Below are 22,802 nucleotides of genomic sequence, written 5' to 3' on the forward strand. Positions count from 1 at the left end.
CAGCATGAAAAAGGAGAGTTTACCTGGGAAAAGAAGATTGGGAGTGTACAGACAAACCCCCTGAGTAATGGACTTCTCAGTAAGCTGAAACATTCACAACAAAGCATACCTCCCAACTGTTCCATATTTCGCGGGAAAGTCCATATTTTACAGCTCAGCCTGCAGTCCCGGCTTCTTGTTAAAATGTCCCAAGTTTCCCTTTGATCTCCTACACTGAGGGCAGAAAAAGAATGTTTCTGAAACTTAATTGAATAAGAGACTTTTTGGCAGAGAGTCCAGAATACTCGGCACCTGCACTGAAATACAATTGTAACTAATAAGAAATTCAGGTCTCTTGTGGGAATTGTGACTCAAAGCGTAAAGGAGAAGGAAAGCTACGGAGGCATTTTATTGCCAATAGATTAGCTGCAATAGTGCAAGCTAGAATGTTATATTTATTCTGTAGAATGTTTGACTATTCAAGCTTTAAAAAAAAAGCTTTAGAAGCTCTCTGTTTGTTTAGGATAGCAGCTGCCATATTAGCTTGGTGTGACATCCCTTCCTCAGTCTCTCCCTGCTCACTTGTAGCTCTGGGCTCAGATTACAGCAGAGAAGGGAGGAGGGGGGGGAGAGAGGAGCAAACTGAGCATGCTCAAGCCCAAGCCCTGGAGGTTTAAGCTGAAAACAGGAAGTCTGATACAGAAGCCCATGAGTACACAATAGAAGGAAAGAAATGTGCTGTTTCTTTTGACAGAGGACTCAGAGCAGCATTACTTTGAGGGTTTACTGGTGTATTTATATAGACCTTTCCGATAAAGCTTACTTACTTTTAGTCTTTCCTTCTCCTTTAAAGGGAAACTTCACCTTCATTAGCAAAACTGTAACAACACATTAAATGTGGCCCAAAACCCACCAGAAATGTGTTCAAGCTTTCCAAAACCTGCCAAATTTTGTGAAATGGATGTGGTACTTAGGGGTGTGTGGCCACAAATGGGCGTGGTCAGACAATTTTGGCACGGACGATCTTGTTGTCCCTCTTTACATTTTTCAAATATTAAAAGGTATAAACAAAGGAGGAAGGGAGGGCGTTGCTTATATTATTATACAGATTATATTATCTGGTGTAAAAACAAAACCGTGATCCATCATTTTTAAAATAAAGGTGCAGGCACCTCCCCAATGCCAAGAGAAATGGCTTTAAACGCGGAGGGGGGTGTCCTGAATATTGGGAAGCAGGACAGCTGCTGTGAACCCCATAAAAACACTTTAGTTCCCTTTGAAAGCTCTCCAAAATGTTGTTATGTAACCCAATACTTTTATGGTTCGAGTTCTAAAAAAAACAAAACTTCGACAAGACAGATTCCGTTTGCTAATCAGCGAGCGAGTTGTTACGTAAAATCCCTCCGAGTTGGTAGTGTGGGCAGACGCATCAGCAACATATTCGGTGCCAAGCGCAGGATTAACAGCTGCTGCTGAGGCAGGTGCTGACAATTGTGTTATTTGGAAGGGAACAAATTGCCATTTCTCCATTTCTATCAGTCAATTATGAAATGACAAGACCAGAAACGACTCGGAGGTACTTGCTGCATTTCTATGATACAATGGATCGAATATGAATGTGTACGATGGGGCTCTAAATGGGGGCCATGATTAAAAACTTTTGGAAAGTCCTTGATTTTTATGCCATTTCAACAAAGAAACAGGACACGTTTACAAGTTATAAATAATAATTGTTATTAAAATGTTTCTTTATCGAATTTTTTTTCTTCGACTTTCTACACTGTTCCTTAACAACAAAGGTTTGAATAACTATAAAAAAAACCAGAAAGATAATAAAATAGAAAAATATCGATAAAAACCTGTCCTCGGAAGGAATGTGTAGCCTCGGCAACCAGATAGCCTCTGAAATTTCCCTGGCAGAATAGAAAGGCAAATAATGGCTTTAAAAATGTTTACACATTTTTAATTCAAATTTCAAAAGGAATTCCTGATTGTTCAGAATTTCTGTCTGTAAGAGGCAAATTAACCCAATTAGTTTCCCTTAAAAATGTCTCTTTTTTTATTGGGTTTACTGATTGAGTGCTCTTTGCATATTGAATAACTGTGGGCAGGCCCAGAAATCAAAAATGGCAGCTTACAGGGGAATGAAATTAGAAGCATTAATTTAACAGCCAATGAATCCCATAATTGTTATGGCTTAATGTGATAGGGAAGGCTCTTTAAAAGTCATGGAGATGTCTCATGACCAGAGCACAATATGGAGTTTGGGTAAATAGTAGCGATGCGCTGAATCCAGGATTCAGCCGAATCGTTCTGCCCGAACCGAATCCTAATTTGTATATGCAAGGAAGTAAAAAATGTTTTCCCTTCCCATCGCTAATTTGCATATGCAAATTAGGATTTGGTTCGGTATTCTGCCAAATCTTTCAAGAAGGGTTCAGGGTTATTTTCAAGGACGTTGACCATTTTCTACATGGATAGATGGGGCCTTGCCCCATTAACATTTTAAATGTCCCTATTTAATGCTTAAAGTATTTACTCATGGTTAGAAATTAGAATTGACTCATTACATACCACCCAACTGTCCCCTTTTTTCACGGGACAGCCCCGATTGTGACAGCTCAGCCCGCAGTCCCGGATTGTTACTGAAATGTCCCAATTTTCTCTTTGATCTCCTGCACTGAACAGCCAGAAAAAGATACAAAGTTACTAAAACGTAATTGGCATTTGGCAGAGAGACTTGAATATGTGGCAGGTGCACTATTAAGATAAGCAAAGAAACAATTGTAACAATTTAAGATAAGCATGTCTCTTGGGAAAGCTGTGACTTGCAGCTTAAAGGGCAATTCACCTTCATTAGCAAAACTGTAATAACACAGAAAAACCACAGAAACGTGTTCAAACTTTCATAACCTGCCAAAATTTTTAAAATCAACATGGTGATTAGGGGGTGTGGCAATAAAGAATGAGTGTGGTCAAAATGTTCACTGCACTCCATGCGGCAAATCTATATGTCCCTCTTTCTATTTTCCAAAATGTTTTTGCTAATTAATCATCTCTATACTCCCAGGTAACATTTTTTACCAACCCCTGATCTGAACAAATGATGCCCTAAACCTGACAGTGACCCTCTTTCTATTTGGCCCTTACTATCCTAGTACCTTTGACAGATTGTCTATAACGCATTGCGAAAAAATATTTATTTTTAATTATGTTAACTCTCAACAGGTTCACCAGTATTACAGCTGCTTACCAGATGATAAAGTCCCTTACGTCAATAGCCCGGGAGAAAAATCAAGAATTAAGCAGCTTCTGCACCAGCTGCCTCCGCATGACAATGAGGTGAGAATCCTTTGTCCATCCTGACTTGATGATGATGATGATGAAGATGGTTTTGTCCAAGTGATTTAAAGCTAATGACACCTGGAATTTAGTGGAGGACAAAATGGCTCTTGTCTGCCCTCCACTGCTTCTAAAGTTGCTGAATGATGCCCTGGTAAGACCTTGGTCCACTGCCACTGCTTTGGGTGCGTGAGCCAGGACCGTTGCCATTAAATAACATTAAGAACAGTGATGGGAGGGGCAAGGTTGGTCAGAATGCCCTGTGCGTTCACTATTTGGGATTCGGCCAAATCCCTGAATCCTTCATGAAAGATAGGGACGAATACCAAACCGAATCCGAACCCTAATGTGCATATGCGGGAAAAACATTTTTTACTTCCATGTTTTGTGACAAAAAGTCATATGATTTCCCTCCTTCCCAATTTACATATGCAAATTAGGATTCATATTTGGTTTGGCCAGGCACAAGGATTTAATTGAATCCAAACCCTGCTGAAAAAGGCCAAATCCTGCTTAAAAAAAGGCCCGAATACCGAACCGCTTTTACATGGTGCTAAAAATGTATATAATCTTTAAAAATAGCCCCTTTATTGGAGCTCCCTATAGATATTCTCTGGTCCCTGTCTGTGTTTCAAATGAGGGGTGGGCGTGTCCTAACGGTCCCTGCCAGATGCACAGTAGGAGGGGGACAGCCAATCACAGCCCTGCAGTCACACAAGCACAGAAAGGCTTCAGTTCCCTATCAGGTCCTGCTAGCTGCTGATTGGTTCCTGTCCTACAGTGCAGTGAGCTGAGTGCACAGCCTGGGAATTCAGGGAGCAGGAAGTGGAAGAGAAGGGAGGGATTATTAGGGTTTTTCCAGAAATATTCATTAAATCCGCCTGAAACACTACTTTTGAAAGCACAATTCTTCTATATCTAAATAGTTTAAACTGTTTAACGCACTGGTACCTTCTTACTTTTTACACAAAATGTCTCCTTTAAGCCCAAAGGGTATATGATTTGAAGCGAGATCATAGAGGCATTTCATGGGGTGAATGCCACGCAAGCTATTCTATTCATATCAAGGCTTTCATGGCACTTGCATAGTTTTAGGGTCACAGGGTTAAATGCTGTTGTGATCCCTTGTTACTCCACGGGACTGTTATGTAAAAAAAAAAAATACACTACCAGTATATCCAGACAGGTCATGAAGTGGCTTCTGATGTACATTGCAAGGCATTTGGGTGGGACAATATTTATATAATTAAGAGAAGCCACTTTCCCCTCATTCATTAATTATACATACAGAAGGTTTCTAGAGCACCTGGGGGCACAGCTGTATGTGGATATTATACTATAGAATATAGATGTTCCTGGCTGCCTAGATGGAGAAATTAATCTGAATAAATTACAAAAATGATTGAATGTTGTGAGTGCACAATGAGATGTGTCCTTGTACTCAAGCCTTTAGGCTGATGGCACATGGGTTGTTCTATCTAGGAAAAGTCTAGTAATCAGATTGCCTGAGTCTGCTGACAGCTGCTTCCAGTTAATTTGTATGGGGAATGCTCTGTCTAAGGCCGAGGCTTGTGCCAATAGCCGGGGAACGCTGACTTAGGCATTCCCAAGTGATCCCCACCTGCCGGCAGTAGCATCTGCAATACAGTCCATTTACCATTCAGTTGAGTGGCTTTAAGTGGACATAGACTGTCTGATCACCAAAGTGAACCTCCAGAGGACGGCAGCCATCTGAACCCCCTTCTGACATGAGCCATCTGAACCCCCTTCTGACATGAGCCATCTGAACCCCCCTCTGACATGAGCCGTCTGAACCCCCCTCTGACATCAGAAGGAGCTGCCTATAGTAGCTGCTCATACTCACACAAATGTGTGAGATCCAACCAATCTGAACCACCTGGAGTAAATCTGGAAGAATGGACGAAAGATCCCTGCAATGTAGTTGGTCAAGGGTTTGAATTATTTTCTAAAGAACTGTACATTTAGGCCAATAAATACTGTTGGTCTGACAACCGCAGTTGCGGTCATGTAAATGGGTGCAGTCGTTACTAGGGATGCACCAAATCCACTACTTTGGATTCGGCCGAGCCAAAGATTTGGCCGAATACCAAATCCGGATCCAAATTTGCATATGCAAATTAGGGGTGAGAAGAGGAAAACATTTTTTACTTCCTTGTTTTGTGACAAAAAGTCACGCAATTTCCCTACCCGCCCCTAATTTGTATATGCACATTAGGGTTCGGCCGGGAAGAAGGTTTCGGTCGAATCCGAATCCCGCTGAAAAAGGCCGAATCCCAAACCGAATCCTGGATTCAGTGCATCCCTAGTCGTTACGGGCATTGACAGCACCATTTAAAGGGGAACTATCGCGAAATTCATAATGCTTAAAAAGCATCCTTAGGTAAAGTTAAGTATTTGTCTAAATGCTTTTTATTAAAATTTTTTTACCATTTTTGAAATATTTTCATTCTTTATCCCTCACACTGCTCTGAGCTTCTCCTCTCCTGCAGTCTGGCGTCGGAGTCATATGCAAATGAGTGACAGGCACACCTCCTGTCTTATTGGCTAGTCTGCTTGTCACTCAAAGGCAATGTTACTAGGCTAAACATGCCCAGCGATTTTCCTTTCAGCAGCTCCAATGCAGGTTTTGCCCATCAGTGGCAGGGACAAAGCTGCACAGTCACAGCCAGCAGCAGCCCTACAAAACCCTTAGAAATCAGTACTTTGTAAAAGATAATTTTTATAGTGCCGAGCTCATGTAGCCAGCAGGTGAATAGGCAGTATCAGACTGATCAGTGGTTGCTGGATGGCTGCTGCGTGCCGAGCTGATGTCCTGTGCAGGCTGATATACTCGGGCACGTCAGGGAGAGGAGGGCAGCAGGGGGCTTGAGGCTCAATCTCAAGTCGGCAGCAGCAGCTCAGCACCTCTCCCTACACACACAAACACAAAAGTAATAGTCTGCCGGCTGAGAGCAGCTACCGGGACAGGTGAACAGCCCACAATACTTGTGAGGGGGGAGAACTTTCTCAAACACAGCTGCACTGGTTGGTTTCTAACAGCAGGACAGATGGATCAGATTACATCTCCCCTCCTTCAAACAGCTACAATGGTGCAGTCTGGGCTTGAGCTTCAGAAACTCAGCATGTGATATACGGAGATCCAGAGGAGCTTGTTAGAGGAAGAGGTGAGGTATAAGGACAACATAACTGCATTCCACTGTTGTTCTGTTAACTCTTTCTATGGGAAAGCTTCATGCTGCCTTCAGGGGCACACAGACAGTTTACACAATCTATACATCCCACCCCAGCAGGTGTCTCTATTTTCCTTCTAGCTATTAAAGGAGTAACATACCCTTTTTTTCTCAAATGAGCATTGGTAACTAACTTTATTGTCATATAAACATCTAGTAAAACATATTGGCTAAGTTTTATTTCTGTTTATTCATAAAAGAGTGAAATGGGCGATGAAGGTAATGTTAGTCCTGTTAAGTGTTAAACAGTAAGGACAGTCAAGCTTAGAGCTGCCCGCTGGGTATGAGCAAACTTTTTTGCTGGGTGCAGGTTTAAGGTGAACTTCATAGTGTCACAAATGTCAACAATTTTCAGATATATGAATTTCTGTTTGGCTGTAAAAAAGATGCAGGCGTCATTATTATCCACCCCTTTCCCATCAATCAATGGGATAGTAGCTCACCACTTGTCTATCTATAAAGATGTCCAGACCCCATATTTGGAAGCGCTGAAGCCTAATCTACATTAATGAGAATTTGCCTCCTGTGTCCATATACTGTATCTGAAACGTCATAGTGCAATATGGAACCCATGTTGAATGATTGTATTTTCTTTTCATAGCCACCTATCATCTATCATAGGCGCAAGTCTCTTGCAGTCTCTGGCTGATGCAGTGGCGCTGCTCTCTCTCAGGCGCTCACATAAAAAACCATAAGCAATCACTTGCGGTTATCAGAGGGACTTAGGCTTGAAAGCTCATGCAGCGTCCCTAGGATATTTCATGGTCATTGGCTTCAGCAATAGCTTCACGTTCAGATGGCAAAGTGGCATCTAACCCTTTGCCTGCCAAGCATGTACAGCCTATGTGCTGGCAGGCAAATGCTCAGGCTGCCAAGAACGTACTAGGTACGTTCTTTAGCAGCTGAGCTGTTCTCGCTGCATCTGTGGCTTTTGCCACCGTCTAATCTGAGACGCGATCGTTTCAGGTCTGACTTCCAAAGTAGCAGACGCAAGCGCATGACGCATCTGCTACTTCACTTACCTCCTCCTCCCTGCAGAGCCACCCACGCACTTTCTGCTTCGCAATAGCTCTGCATACTCCACTTCCAGGGATTGCAGCGATTGTATCTCATTGTGTGAGATAAATGCGGCAAACTGCAACATTTTTAGGCAATTTTCAGAAATGTAAAAACCTCTGTTTAGAATAGATTTGTAGTTTGGTATAGAAAGATGTCTTTATCTTTGTTGGTTTCATCAAAATGTCTACTTTCCAAAAATATATAGTTTTGGGGGGTCTTTCTGCTGTTAGGAGAATCTTCTGGCACACAATGCGCAGTCACAGGTCTTTGTGCAAAGAAGGCAAATCGGCAGCGGAGAAACTCATATGCACAATTTTTATTTGGGGCCCGCACATGCCAGCTACTTTGGTATATCTATGTGTAATGTGTACTTTCTGAAAATATATGGTTTTCTGGGGTGAACATAGTTTTTTTGGGGGGGGGGAGATAGAAAAAAGTATGTAAATGTGTTGATTTTGCAGTACCTTATAGAAGTCTTCATTTTGGGGCCCCTATATGCCACCTGCTTAGGTAAACCTATACATATTGGGCATCAAACTGTTCGATGGACTCCTGGGTACATTCGTCCTAATGATGTGTGGAGATATCATTTTTCAAAAAATTCACCAATTTCTATATAAAATTATAAATTTAGGAAAAATTGCAACTTGGTAGTTTGGAGTACAACAATATATTTACCCATTTTTGATTTCCCAGAATCTGCTCTTTCTAATAATGGATAGTTTTCTAGTGTAAACCTACTGTTAGTGGAATGTTTGGCCTTGAAATCAGAAGTATGCCATTTTGTGGAGCGCTGCTTTGGAAATCTGGCCATGTACTGCTTATAGATATTGATATATACAAGTGATAAATCTCCATAAAACTATATATTTTGGTATTGTGCATTGAGGAGACAGAATTATACAAATCGGCTGTGTTCTTGTACATAAAATAAATTATGTTTCTGATATATGTGATTGTACTATGTGAAACAGGATTTTACACTTAGAAGCCTATATATTTTTACAGAAGTGGACACCAAAATTCTAGCATATTTTGAAAACTCAGGTTGTCCTGAAAAAAACAACATATTGTTTTCCTGGGTAAACTAAAAGACCCCCCCCCCCAGGAAAAGCCCTTAAAGTGAAAGAGTACAAAAAGTCTAAAAAAACTGCTTGGCAGTAGATGTTGCATTTAGGACAAAATGGCTGGCAGGGAAAGGGTTAAACTCACATCCAAAGCTTTGCCACTGGGTAGCAGACTGAGCAAGTGCACCCTTTTTTATTTTTGCCTGAAAAAAATGTTTTATTGCCATTGTGAATAGCGTATTCCCTAACAGTACTGCGCATACCTTTTGCATGCTAATTCTGTTATTATATTGCAATTTTGTGATTTTGGTGCATTTTTAGCCATTTTATAGTATTTTTTAGCTATTTTATTGCATTTTCAGCTCTGCATGGGTGTTGTTTGCTTGCTTCTGTCTGTAAAACATATGTGGCCAAGCTAACATAATCAAACAGTAATTCTGACTGCTGATTATACTAGGTGGGGAAAAAAGCATTGCTTTTTGTGGTTTTTTATTTACCATTGTTCTTTGTTGCTTCTTTTTGCCCATGTAAATTTTGTCTAACATATATCCATTTGGGGGTCACTGTGCGCAACATAGTTTGGTAAATCTATGCATATTGGGCAGCATTCATATTTAGGATGCTTTATGCTGATAATGATACATGGACGATGCTGGAAAGTTGAAACTTTGAGGCAATTTTCAGTTATTTCACCAAAACCACCAATTTTGGGAAAGCCTTTTGACTCCGTAGTTTGGTGCAGAAAGGCATGGGTCACCATTTTAGGTTCAGTAGAATGTGTACTTTCCAAAAATATATGGGTTTTGGGGGGTAAACATATATTTCTGTGTTTTTACCCCACAAAAATGCAGTCAATGTGTTGATTTTTCATTAGCTGAAGTTACCCACAGGACTATTTTTATGCGCTTACTTCATATTGGTGTCTCTAAAAGCCATAAACTTTGGTAAACCTATGCACAATGGGCATCACCTTGCTCAGTGGACCCCTGGCAATCATATTCAGGGTGCTTTTTCTTGGTACCTAATACAGTGTGGATATCAGGGGCAGCAAAATAAAATCTTTGAAGTGTTTTTTTCAGAATTTTAATACATTTTCATCAAAACTGCTAAATTCAGACAAGCTTTTATGTTTGGTAGTTAGGAGTAGAGAGACACAGTTACCCATTTTGGAATCAGCAGAATGTGTACTTTTCAAAACTAAATGGTTTACTGGGGTAAACCTACTGTTTCAGGATTTTTTGGCCTTGAAAACTAAAATATGCCGTTTTCTGCCTTAGTAGTTTGAAAATTCGGTAATATACTGCAGGGAGTTTTTGCTATACAGAAGTACTAAATCTCACTAAAACTATACATATCTGGTATTGGCAATGTTCGAGCGACATGAGGCTTTCCAAAGCAGTTGGATTTTCATGAGTAAATAAAAATATTTTTTTGGTATAAATTCATATATTATTAAAAATAGGAATTTTTCATTGGTATTTAGCGCTATAAATCTTTTTGCAGAGGTGGAAATACATGAAACTCGGATTTAGAAAGCTCAGGTTCTCCCGAAAAAAACAATGTATGTTTTTCCTAAGGAAACTAAAGGTTTCCCCTCAGAAAATGAAAGAAAGTGAAAGAGCACAAAATGTTTCAAAAACGTCTGGCATTTCGTGAAACCGAAATGTCAAATTCTGCTGGCACTTAAAGGGTTAATGTAAACTATCCAATCTACAAGCATTACACCTATAATAGTAGCTCTCTAAAGGTTCTCCCTTCATGCTAGTGATGTGGGGGTCAGGTTTTACCCACACCTGCCCAATACCCGCCCGCCTTCCCCCTACCTTTTATAGACCCGCACCGCCCCGCCAATAATGTCACAAAAGGGGAGGGCGAACAGGCGCGCATCTATAAAAAGGAATAGGAAGAAGAGCTCAACCCAGACCTGCCTGTGACCCGGAAAGGGGGGTGCAAGGTTGGCCCGAACCTGCGGGTGTTAGGTAGGCCCACACATCACTACTTCATGCCCTATGTTTGCTCCCTGGCCTTAGGATAGGCAGCCAACCAACCCTCACATAGCAGCAAGGAGTGTGAAATATGCGGAGGTCACACCATGCACTTTAAATCCTTACTAAACCTGGGGCGATCCTGGCCCCTCCGCCGCCTGAGGCAGCTTGCTGTTGCAGGGGTGAGTGTGAGAGTGGATGGTAGGGGTTGCAGTGGTGAGTGTGAGTGGATGGTAGGAGTTACAGGGGTGAGTGTGTGAGTGCATGGTAGGGGTTGCAGGGGTGAACGTGAGTGGATGGTAGGAGTTGCAGGAGTGGGTATGAGAGTGATAGAAGTAGCAGGGGTGAGTGTGAAAGTGGAAGGTGGGTGAGGCAGGTGTACATATAAGGAGGGTAGGTGTAGCTGGCAGTACCAATGCCAGTATGTGAAAGTAGCAGTACCAATGCCAGTGAACACCTGAGGTGCCTGTAAGGAAGTCCTGGTAACAATGACAGTGTGTGTGGAGGTGCCAGTGGTTGTGCCAATGTACAGAAGTGCCAATGTCACAGTTAGGGTTGCCACCTGACCAGTAAATATTATGGTTGATCCAATGTTATTAACCCTTTAAGTGCCAACAGAATTTCACATTTTGGTTACGCGAAATGCCAGCCGTTTTTGAAACATTTTGTGCTCTCTCACTTTAGGGGCATTTTCTGAGGGGAAACCTATAGTTTACCTAGGAAAACTATACATTGTTTTTTTCGGTAGAAACTGAGCTTTCTAAATCTGCCTGAGTTTTCATGTATTTCCACCTGTGCAAAAAAATTTATAGTGCTAAATACCAAAAAAAAAATGAAAAATTACCATTTTTCATCGTATATCAATTTATACCAGAAAAATATTTCATTTTACGGATGAAAATCCAACTGATTTGGAAAGCCTTATGTCTCTCGAACGTGCCAATACCAGATATGTATAGTTTTAGGGAGATTTAGGACTTCTGTGCCTCAAAAACTCCCGGCAGTATATTGCCGAATTTTGAAAGCACTAAGGCAGAAAACGGCATGCTTTAGATTCCAAGGCAAAAACTCCTGAAACCGTAGGTTTACCCCAGAAAACCATACATTTTTGAAAAGTACACATTCTGCCGATTACAAAATGGGTAACTATGTCTCTCTACTCCCAACTACCAAACATAAAAGCTTGTCTGAACATAGCGGTTTTTCAAAAAAAAATTCAAAATTCTGAAAAATGATTTCAAAGGTTTTATTTTGCTGCTCCGCATATCCCAAACTATATTAGGTACCAAGAAAAAGCACCTGAAATATGATTGCCAGGGGTCCACTGAACAGTTTGATACCCATTATGCATAGGTTTACCAAAGTATCTGGCATTTAGAGACACCAATATGAAGTTAGCACATCCAAATTGATCAGGACTTTACTTCAGCTACTGAGAAATCAACACATTGACTGCATTTTTTGTGGGGTAAAAACACAGAAATATATGTTTACCCCCCAAACCCATATATTTTTGGAAAGTACACATTCTACCGAATCTAAAATGGGTACCCATGCCTTTCTGCTCCAAACTACTGAGTCGCAAGGCTTTCCCAAAATTGTCGGTTTTGGTGAAATATGTGAAAATTGCCTCAAACCTTCAACTTCCCAGCACCATATCACCCATGTATCATTATGCACTAAGAAAAAGCACCCTAAATATGATTGCCATGGTTCCTCTGAACATTTTGGTGGCCATTGTTCATAGGTTTACCAAAGTATCTGGCATTTAGAGGCCCCAAAATGAAGTTAGCGCATACAAACAGTCCCGTGGGTAACTTCAGCTAATGAAAAATCAACACATTGACTGCATTTTTGTGGGGTAAAAACACAGAAATATATGTTTGCCCCCCAAAACCCATATAGTTTTGGAAAGTACACATTCTACCGAATCTAAAATGGGTACCCATGCCTTTCTGCTCCAAACTACTGAGTCGCAAGGCTTTCCCACAATTGTCGGTTTTGGTGAAATATCTGAAAATTGCCTCAAAGCTTCAACTTCTCAGCACCATATCACCCATGTATCGTTATGCACTAAGAAAAAGCACCCTAAATATGATTGCCAGGGTTCCTCCGAACAGTTTGGTGGCCATTGTTCATAGGTTTACCAAAGTATCTGGCATTTAGAGGCCTCAAAATGAAGTTAGTGCATACAAATAGTCCTGTGGGTAACTTCAGCTAATGAAAGATCAACACATTAACTGCATTTTTGTGGGTTAAAAACACAGAAATATATGTTTACCCCCCACACCCATACATTTTTGGAAAGTACACATTCTACAGAATCTAAAATGGGTACCCATGCCTTATTGCTCCAAACTACTGAGTCGCAAGGCTTTCCCAAAGTTGTCGGTTTTGGTGAAATATCTGAAAATTGCCTCAATGCTTCAACTTTCCAGCATCATATCGCCCATGTATCATTACGTATCACAAAAAAGCACCCAAATTGTGATTTCCAGGTGTCCTCCAAACAGTTTGGTGCCCACTGTGCATAGGTTTACCAAAGTATATGGCATTTAGAGGCCCCAAAATGAAGTTAGCACATACAAATTGTCCTGTGGGTAACTTCAGCTAATGAAAAATCAGCACATTGTCTGCATTTTTGTGGGGTAAAAACACAGAAATATATGTTTACCCCCCAAACCCATACATTTTTGGAAAGTACACATTCTACAGAATCTAAAATGGGTACCCATGCCTTTCTGCTCCAAACTACTGAGTCGCAAGGCTTTGCCAAATTTGGCGGTTTTGGTGAAATATCTGAAAATTGCCTCAAAGCTTCAACTTTCCAGCATCGTATTGTCCATGTATCATTACCAGCATAAAGCATCCTAAATATAAACATACGGGTCTACTAAATAGTTTGATGCCCAATGTGCATAGATATACCAAACTATGTGGCGCACAGAGACCCCCAAATGACAATATGTATAGACATTTTCATGGCTGACGCGCTGGCTGCTGCAACATAACCACCCGGTGTGTGTATTATGCGACATTAGACCACCTAACAGTACAGAGACACCAGAAAACCATATATTTTCAGAAAGTACACATTCTGACGAATCCAATATGGGTAAATAAGTGTTACTACTACAAACTGCCAAACTGCAAAGCAATGCTGAACATAACGGTTTTTATCAAATTTCTGAAAATCGTCACAAAGCTTGAATTTTACCCCATTATATGCTCCACGTTTCGTAACGTATCAGCATAAAACATCCTAAATATGAACGCCAGGGGTCTACTGAACACTTTGATGCCCAATATGCATAGATATACCAAACTATGTGGCGCACAGAGACCACCAAATGACAATAGTGTATATACATTTTCACAGCTGACGCGCTGGCTGCTGCAATATAAGCGCCTGGTGTGTGTATTATGCGACATTAGACCCCCCTAACAGTACAGAGACCCCAGAAAACCATATATTTTCAGAAAGTACACATTCTGACGAATCCAATATGGGTAAATAAGTGTTTCTACTACAAACTGCCAAACTGCAAAGCAATGCTGAACATAACGGTTTTTTATCAAATTTCTGAAAATCGTCAGAAAGCTTGAATTTTACCCCATTATATGCCCCACATTTCGTAACGTATCAGCATAAAACATCCTAAATATGAACGCCAGGGGTCTACTGAACACTTTGATGCTCAATATGCATAGATATACCAAACTATGTGGCGCACAGAGACCACCAAATGACAATAGTGTATATACATTTTCACAGCTGACGCGCTGGCTGCTGCAATATAAGCACCTGGTGTGTGTATTATGCGACATTAGACCCCCCTAACAGTACAGAGACCCCAGAAAACCATATATTTTCAGAAAGTACACATTCTGACGAATCCAATATGGGTAAATAAGTGTTTCTACTACAAACTGCCAAACTGCAAAGCAATGCTGAACATAACGGTTTTTATCAAATTTCTGAAAATCGTCACAAAGCTTGAATTTTACCCCATTATATGCCCCACATTTCGTAACGTATCAGCATAAAACATCCTAAATATGAACGCCAGGGGTCTACTGAACACTTTGATGCCCAATATGCATAGATATACCAAACTATGTGGCGCACAGAGACCCCCAAATGGATATATAGTAGATAAAATTTACAAGGCAAAACAAAATAAGGCAGTAAAGAGTGAAATGAAAAAAAATCCAATAAAACCACAAAAATCAATGTTTTTTTTCCAGAATAGTGTTATCGGCCATCAGAATCACAGTTTGAATATTTTAGCTGGGCCAAACAGGTTATACGGCTAGAAACAAGTGAACACAACATATGCAGAGCTGAAAATGCAATAAAATGGCTAAAAATTCAATAAAATGGCTAAAAATGCACCAAAATACCCAAAATTGCAATATAATCACTGAAATAACATACAAAAGATATTGCACAGTACGGTTAGCGAATACGCTATTCGTAATGGCAATAAAACATTTTTTTCAGCAAAAAAAAGAGACGATGCGATAAGAAAAAAGAAAAAAAAAAGCCACAATGCCATGTATGTGCGTGTGCGTGTGTACAAATGGTAAATTACATGTTATGTGCGCGTGTGCACGTGTGTGTAAGTGCAGTGAGTGTAAGTGACCCCCCCCAATCCCCAAAAATGGATGTGTAAGTGTGAATCTAAGTGTGTATTACTGTAATAAGTGTGTGTTGGTGTGTTTGTGTGTGTAATTGTTGCACTAACCTGAAAAAGTCGCTGAAGACTGTTGCACACGATGTGGAGGGGTCCCAGGAAGACATCTGCGACGATCTGCGTGTCTCTGTGCTGTGGGGGCGGAGCTGATCATCGCAGTGCAGGCTGCAGCAGCAGGACACGTAAGTAACACGTGCCTGCTGCTGTTTTTGGGCCCCTGGGCGATCGCGCCCCAGGGGCCACTCGATCCCCTGCTCTGCTCGTTGCCTAGGGGCAGGGGATCGAAGCGGAACGGAGCGAGCGGCTCTAACAGCTGCTCCTCCGCTCCAGAACCCGGAAGTGCTGCAGAACGTAGAATCTACGTTCTGTGACATTTCAAGTTACTTTTCCACAGAACGTAGATTCTACATTCTGTGGCACTTAAAGGGTTAATAGGGAAAAGAGATACATATATAGGAAGGCCAGTATTTTTGTCCAGAAAAGGTGGCAACCCTAGTCACAGTATGAGTTGGCGCAGTACAAATGTGCGGAAGTGTCTGAGTATAGAAGTGTCAGTACCAATGACGGTATGTGTGAAGGTGCAAATGGCAATGCCAGTGTATGGAATTTCCAGTACCAAATGGTAATGTGCGAGTACAAATCAAACTGTATGTGGTGGTGCCACTGCCGATGTATGGGAGTCCCTGTGTATGGAAGTACAAATGCCAATGGTAATGTATGTGGTGGTGCCAATGTATGAAAGTGCCTTGAAGTGTTTGAAGTACAAGTACCAATGCTAGTGTATGCAAAAGCCAGTGCTAATGGCAGTGTGTTTGGAAATGCCAGTGTATAGAAGTGCCAGTGCTACTGCCAATGCATAAGGTTCCAGTACCAGATCACTGTTTGGGCCACTTCCCTGGGCAGCCCACCCTGTGGCACCTTCCCAATCAGTGCCAGATAGCTGAGCCCAAAAGTGCCTGAGCTGTATCAATGTCCTGCAGCCTGGGCTATGATTGCTACCAGTGAATAACCCATGCACATGCATACTACTTTACAGGCTCAGATCTTCCATACAGGGCATATGCTCAAGCATGAAATAAGGATGAACTCTTGGTTCTCTTGTAAAACTGGAGTGTTTGCCTCAGAAACATTACTATTGTTTAGAAAATAAAAATAAGATGCTTGCTAGCCATGGAAGCAAATAAGTGGGCAACAGATAAATGAATACAATAGGTTTAAATACTTATAAAATAACTAAATCCATTGTATTGTACAGAGCTTATCTGCTATAAAACCTGTGCCTTTTAGCCCTATTTCAACTTGAATTGCGGCTCCATGGCTGTTTCTGAAGCAAACACAAACAAGTTTCTGGGAGACAATCACACACAAGCACACTGTCACACACATACATTTATAGACAGAAAGATGGTGATTTCAAACCAAGGTGCTAATTTGTACCAGTTCAATTACCCATATTTTGAATCAGTAGTAAGTAGCCTGTTCAAAGTGAATTGCTGGCTGGTTGTTATTGACCTACAGAGACATATGCAACATGTGAGGCGAGGTGCAATGTGCAAAAAAAAAATACCATGCACTGTCCTGCCTTTGATCTGGGAGAGTGTGAAAACCTAATTCTGCCAATAAAATCAGCATTTTCACACTATAAAAGAATAACAGCCTTACTGTTCTCAGAATGAGATTCCAGAGAATACAGTTGGTGTGTGGATGCTTTGACTTCAGCATGAAGAGGGTGGGACTTTGCTAGTTGCTACGTGACATCACAGTTGGGGTATAGCCACTCCCATTCAGCAATTGCTTGAACTGGCTCTCAGAGAAAGCATTCTAACTCCCTGTAATATTATTGAATGCCCTTCAAAAAGTGAGCATTTCTGTTAAATGAATATATTTGAGAATATTATTATTTTCATCCTATCTGTCCGCTGGGAAAATTAGATTTTCGCGATAGTTCCCCTTTAAGGTACTTGCTTCTTTTATTCACTTTGGCCATGACATGTACGACCTACATGATGTCAACAAACGGGTTTATTAATACAATTACAATTCTCTTACTGCATCTATATATTTTTTTTTATCCCTCAAATTCTCATAACCTCTTGTTAATCCCGCTGTGTGAACACGGTTGAATCGTGTAGTCATAGTTGGCAGAGGTGTAAAAAATGAGACGGATGTAGAACCTGGATCAGTGCGTTTTAAGGTGTGAGCATCAGGGAATCTGGTCACGTTCCAGAGTGTAAATAAATCGTGGATAAGGTTCCCGCTGAGTCGAATCAGGGATGAAAGAAAGAGGAAGGCAAATGATATGAGAATATGATTCTTCATACAATTTGTGTGTTTCCAGCTGAGGTTGAAACATACAAAGCAGTTAAGGGTTCATGGAATACAACTGAAACCACAGTAAGTGAGGTTGATATTATCCACCATTACTTGTATCCATAGATGCTCCTTAGCAACTTGCAGAGAGTGCCTAGCGTGCCTGCTCTAGTGCAATGCATGTAATTGGCCTATTGAAGCAATTACCTATTGGTAATTACTGGGGTCCCTTACTAATAAGGGGGAATACAATTCTGTGGATACAGCCCCACTAACTGGGATTTATTATGTTCTAAAGCTAGACTTGGTCACAAGTACCCTGTCCTTGAGGGCAGAGCCACCTGCTTGGCTGTAAGAGTTGTTCTTTGTTTTTCTGTGCTATAGAGCGATATCTCTATGCTCTTCTATCAGTAACTCCCTTTTTAAGGGTCTATAATAAAAACTCTGTGATTCTTTTGTTGGGAGTTCTGACTCTATCTGAGTGCAGAATTCACAGAGCTCATGTCAACCTAACTTTGTCTTGACTAATATGAACTGAATCACATGCTAACACTGACACCAAGCACATTGGTGCCAAAAGTGATACTTCTCACACTATCAAAGACATGTACTTGATTTGAATTTGATTGCTAGCCATTGGAACAAGAGCAGTAGAAATAATAGTCTCTGGAACAGAAATCCTAGATCCAGGACAGTATCAGGGAATTATAGATTTAATTGTAAAATAATAAGCCTATATATCTGGTGATGTGCAAAGTAGGGCTGAGTAGAACTTATATCCTTGCAGAGAGAGAGAGAGAGAACATGGTTCCCGCACAGCAGGCATTAGTTGCTAATGTTCATCTCCATTGCCATTGATCAGTAATCTTGGAAACATCACAGATTCATGAGCTATTTTCTCCTCTGGTGGACCTTGCATTGGACAAGCAGCAATATAAAGATAAATCCCCCCACTGTCGGCGTGTCTAGTGTTTTGTTCTAATTATAATTTAATAATAATTTCACTTGTGCAGTTAATGATGTAGATATGGAAAGTCTACGGGTACCATGGTGATCAGGATATGGAGCTAAATTGCAAAGCGGTGATGTCCCACGTGCAGCCCATTATAAAGAAATACCGGTATGGGATCAGTTATCCAGAAATCAGTTCCGTATTACAGAGAGACCGTCTTCCATAGACTCCATTATAATCAAATAATCCAAATTACCCAATTGGACCAACACACACTCATAAACAGGGCCTATATGCCAATGACATTCTTATGACTATAACCAAACCCCTTACCTCACTGCCCAACCTAATTCATCTCTATGATACTTTGGGAAAAATATCAGGACTAACATTTAACCATACAAAATCAGAAGCCCTAAATATATCATTACCACAACCTACTGTTAAATTACTACAACTAAATTTGGATTTCAAATGGCAGGAAACAACTATACACTACTTGGGTATTGATATTCCCCGAGATACAAACACATTGTATCAACATAACTATCCCCAGCTCTGGAAAAAAACAGACGAGACAATGGTCAAAGATGGATCTCTCATGGTTTGGGACAATACATGCCCTAAAGATGTCTCTCTTGCCTAAATTGCTATACTACTTTAGGGCACTGCCAATCCCAATCCCTGCTCATGATCTTAAAGCCATGCAGAGAAAGGTATTTCAATTGATTTGGGCAGATAAACTTCCTAGAATCACTAGACAAACCATGTACAGGACTAAAGGGCAAGGAGGTCTAGGCGTCCCTAATTTATTTTACTATTATATAGCAGCACAATTGGTACCCCTCATACACATGCATTCATCCACACCACCTAAATGGGTAACAATGTTGAAATACCAACTACATCCAGTTACCCCACAAGCATTACTATGGTGCCCTGCAGCAAAACGTCCAGAAATTACGGATCCCTTCCTAAATCATTGCCTGAACATCTGGGATAAATCCAAATACCCAGCCAAACTTATCTCATCTTCCCATCCAGCAGCACCGATTCTTGGCAATCCTTTGTTTCCCCCTGGCTTATCCCCCATATCTATCCAAAGGTGGACTTCTAACGGTTTCAAGTCTATATACAATTTTTATTCTATATCAGGTCCTAAAACCTGGCTCACTATACAGGAAACTCCTAATTTTCCCCTATCAGAGTTTTCAATACCAACAAATAAATCACTTTATACATACCTACAATAAGGAAAAAACACCTATAACCCCCACCTACTTTGAAAACGCTTGCATTAAATATCCATATGCAAAGGGTCAACTCTCATACTGGTATCGATTACTCCTTGATACACAATCCCAAGCCCCTCTGTCATACGTTACACCATGGGACAAGGATCTTAACACTACTATAGATAAAGAAACCTGGGACAAGATATGGGAAACTACAGCCCACTGTTCTAGAAATGTTTCACTACTGGAAACTGCATATAAAGTTCTCACACGCTGGTATATGGTCCCATCTCGTTTGCATAAGATAAACCCCCAATTTAGTCAAGACTGTTTTAGACTATGTGGTCAAATGGGCACCATGATGCATATCTGGTGGGACTACTCAAACATCCAAAGGTTCTGGACCAGGATTTATACTATTATATACTCGGTAACACAACTCAACCTTAGGAAAGATCCTTTAAGCACTCTACTAAATAAAAGGATATCTAACATTAATACCTATACAAGAATTCTGATAAATTTGATGTTTTTGGCAGCGAAAATCACAATAGCTAAACACTGGAAATCACCCTTTGTTCCTATTTCCCATTTTAAAGACAAAACTAACTGGATAATTAATGAAAGGTTAACCAGTATACTTACAGATAAATATGAGAAATGCAAAGAAATATGGGAACCATGGTATCGATATTCTTTCCCGAATACAGGAACCCCTTCACCCTTCCCGTAATTGTTCTATGATGACTATATAGAGCGATAAGTGTTTTGCTATACCCTCTATTTTTCATAGTTCAAGAATAGCTAATATTAACAGGTTGTATCACAGGTAAGTCCTACAACTGTGAGCCCACAGAAGTATTTTCTATTATAGTATACAAGGGACCTCGCAGAAAACACCTTAAAACAAGCAATGCTCAATACTAATTCAAGAAACACATCATGCCGTTGAGTTAAAGTTCTTTTAATCTATTTACTTCACTTTCTTTCTCTTTCTTTAATCGGCCCTCACTAGTCCGAGATAGGACCGATTCTATCTTTACCTCTCCTTCTCTTTTCCCATTTTCCTTTCCTAAGCAAACATATGACGATTTTACGTGAATGTAACAAATGCTTATCTCTTTTAATTGTTAAAAGTCAAATAAAAACTATTGAAAGGGCAAATAATCAAAAATTTTCAAAATTATTTCCTTTTTCTGTGTAATAATAAAACAGTAGTTTGTACTTGATCCCAACTAAGATATAATTAATCCTTATTGGAAGCAAAACCAGCCTGTTGGGTTTATTTAATGTTGACATGATTCTCTAGTAGACTTAAGGTATGAAGATCCAAATTACGGAAAGATCCGTTACTCGGAAACCCCCAGGTCCCGAGCCTTCTGGATAAAGGGTCCCATACCTGTAATAACATCAGTGGCATAACTAGATATTAATGGGCCCTACAGCAAATTATTTTTCTGGCCTTCCAAAATGTCTAGGGGTTGACCTATTTTACCAATACTTATTGAAATTGTACATGAATTAGGGCCTCGTGGGCCCCTATATCTCATGGGCCCCCCTGCAGACGCTGGGTCTGCTTCCTCTGTAGTTAGACCTCTAAATAACATACTGTACTATGCTGATCCTACAGCCCAACTGGCATTGGGGTTTGATAAAGTCTTGACTCAGGTATAATCTATTTAATCTTATTTTTCATTTGATCTCAAGTAGAAAATTTGTATAATCTGACTCTGGTTGGAATAACTTCCCTGGAAGAGATTTTTATCTTGTAACCTTAGATAAAAAGCCTCCGATATCTGTGTGGTTTCAATGGTTTATCCACTGCAGGCAGAGACAGAGAGAGGACGCAGATGATTCTGGAAGTTCATAGTTGCATTAAGTTGCGAGTATTCGCTTCAGGGAAATCTCTCTATGGGGCTGTAGAGCATCCGTTCCCAAGGGCAGTCAGGCTTTTGCGATTCCATTACAAGGACTTATTGGCAAAGCCTCCCCATTGCCCAGGGCTTACACAGGAGGCAAGCATTGTGCCAGTGAATCATTGCCGCAGCCATGAAATCAGCTTGCTCCTCCACTGAAAGCGAGAAGCCTTCGTTTAGCTTGCAGAATTGTCTGAAGCCCTCATGCTGAGAAGACGACGTGGATTTGATAATCAATATACATATGTGTTCAACTTACATGGGGCTAACAAACAAGATTCGCAAAGCAAATGCGCTACTAGGGCAGGAGATTTATTTAATAAACCCAAAATTCCAGCCAGGAAATGTGTATGTTCTCCCCGTGTATCTATAAGTTTCCTCCCACTCTCCAAAATCATACAGGCAGGTTATAAAACTGACCCTAGTATGTGTGTGAATGCGATATGGACATTAGATTGTAAACTCCAGTGATGCAAATGATGTGTATTCTCTGTAAAGCACTGTGGTTATGATATCATTATACAGGTATGGGATCTTTTATCCAGTAACCTGTTATCCAGAAAGCTTCGAATTACAGAAAGGCCATCTCCCATAGACTCCATTTTATCCAAATAATCCAATTTTTTAAAAATGATCTCCTTTTTCTCTGTAATAATAAAACAGTAGCTTGTACTTGATCCCAACTAAGATATAATTAATCCTTATTGGAAGCAAAACCAGCCTATTGGGTTTATTTAATGTTTAAATGAATTTCTAGTAGACTCAAGGCATGAAGACCCAAATTACGGAAAGATCCGTTATCCGGAAAACCCCAGGTCCCAAGCATTCTGAATAACAGGTCCCATACCTGTACAAAGAAAAAGGAAATAGTTTTTACAAATTAGAATTATTTGAGTAATATGGAGTCTTTGGGAGATGGTCATCCCGTAATTCAGAGCTTTCTGGATAACGGGTCTCATACCAACAAATAATTCTGAACATATAACAAACCCCCTTGTTCAATAATGAA

The 22,802-nt window shown here is 40.5% G+C and overlaps 1 protein-coding gene across 3 annotated transcripts in view; it reads left to right on the forward strand.

Moving 5' to 3' along the window:
- Positions 1–22,802, forward strand: part of prickle2.S (prickle planar cell polarity protein 2 S homeolog) — a 251,230-nt gene that overhangs the window by 175,920 nt on the left and 52,508 nt on the right. For all 3 annotated transcript variants that reach the window (XM_018261496.2, XM_041561791.1, XM_018261497.2), the window contains one exon: positions 3,208–3,321. In XM_018261496.2, the coding sequence (XP_018116985.1) occupies positions 3,208–3,321 (114 nt within the window). The remainder of the gene's footprint in view (positions 1–3,207; positions 3,322–22,802) is intronic.

The sequence above is a fragment of the Xenopus laevis genome, chromosome 4S (assembly GCF_017654675.1).
Source record: "Xenopus laevis strain J_2021 chromosome 4S, Xenopus_laevis_v10.1, whole genome shotgun sequence".
Taxonomy (NCBI): domain Eukaryota; kingdom Metazoa; phylum Chordata; class Amphibia; order Anura; family Pipidae; genus Xenopus; species Xenopus laevis.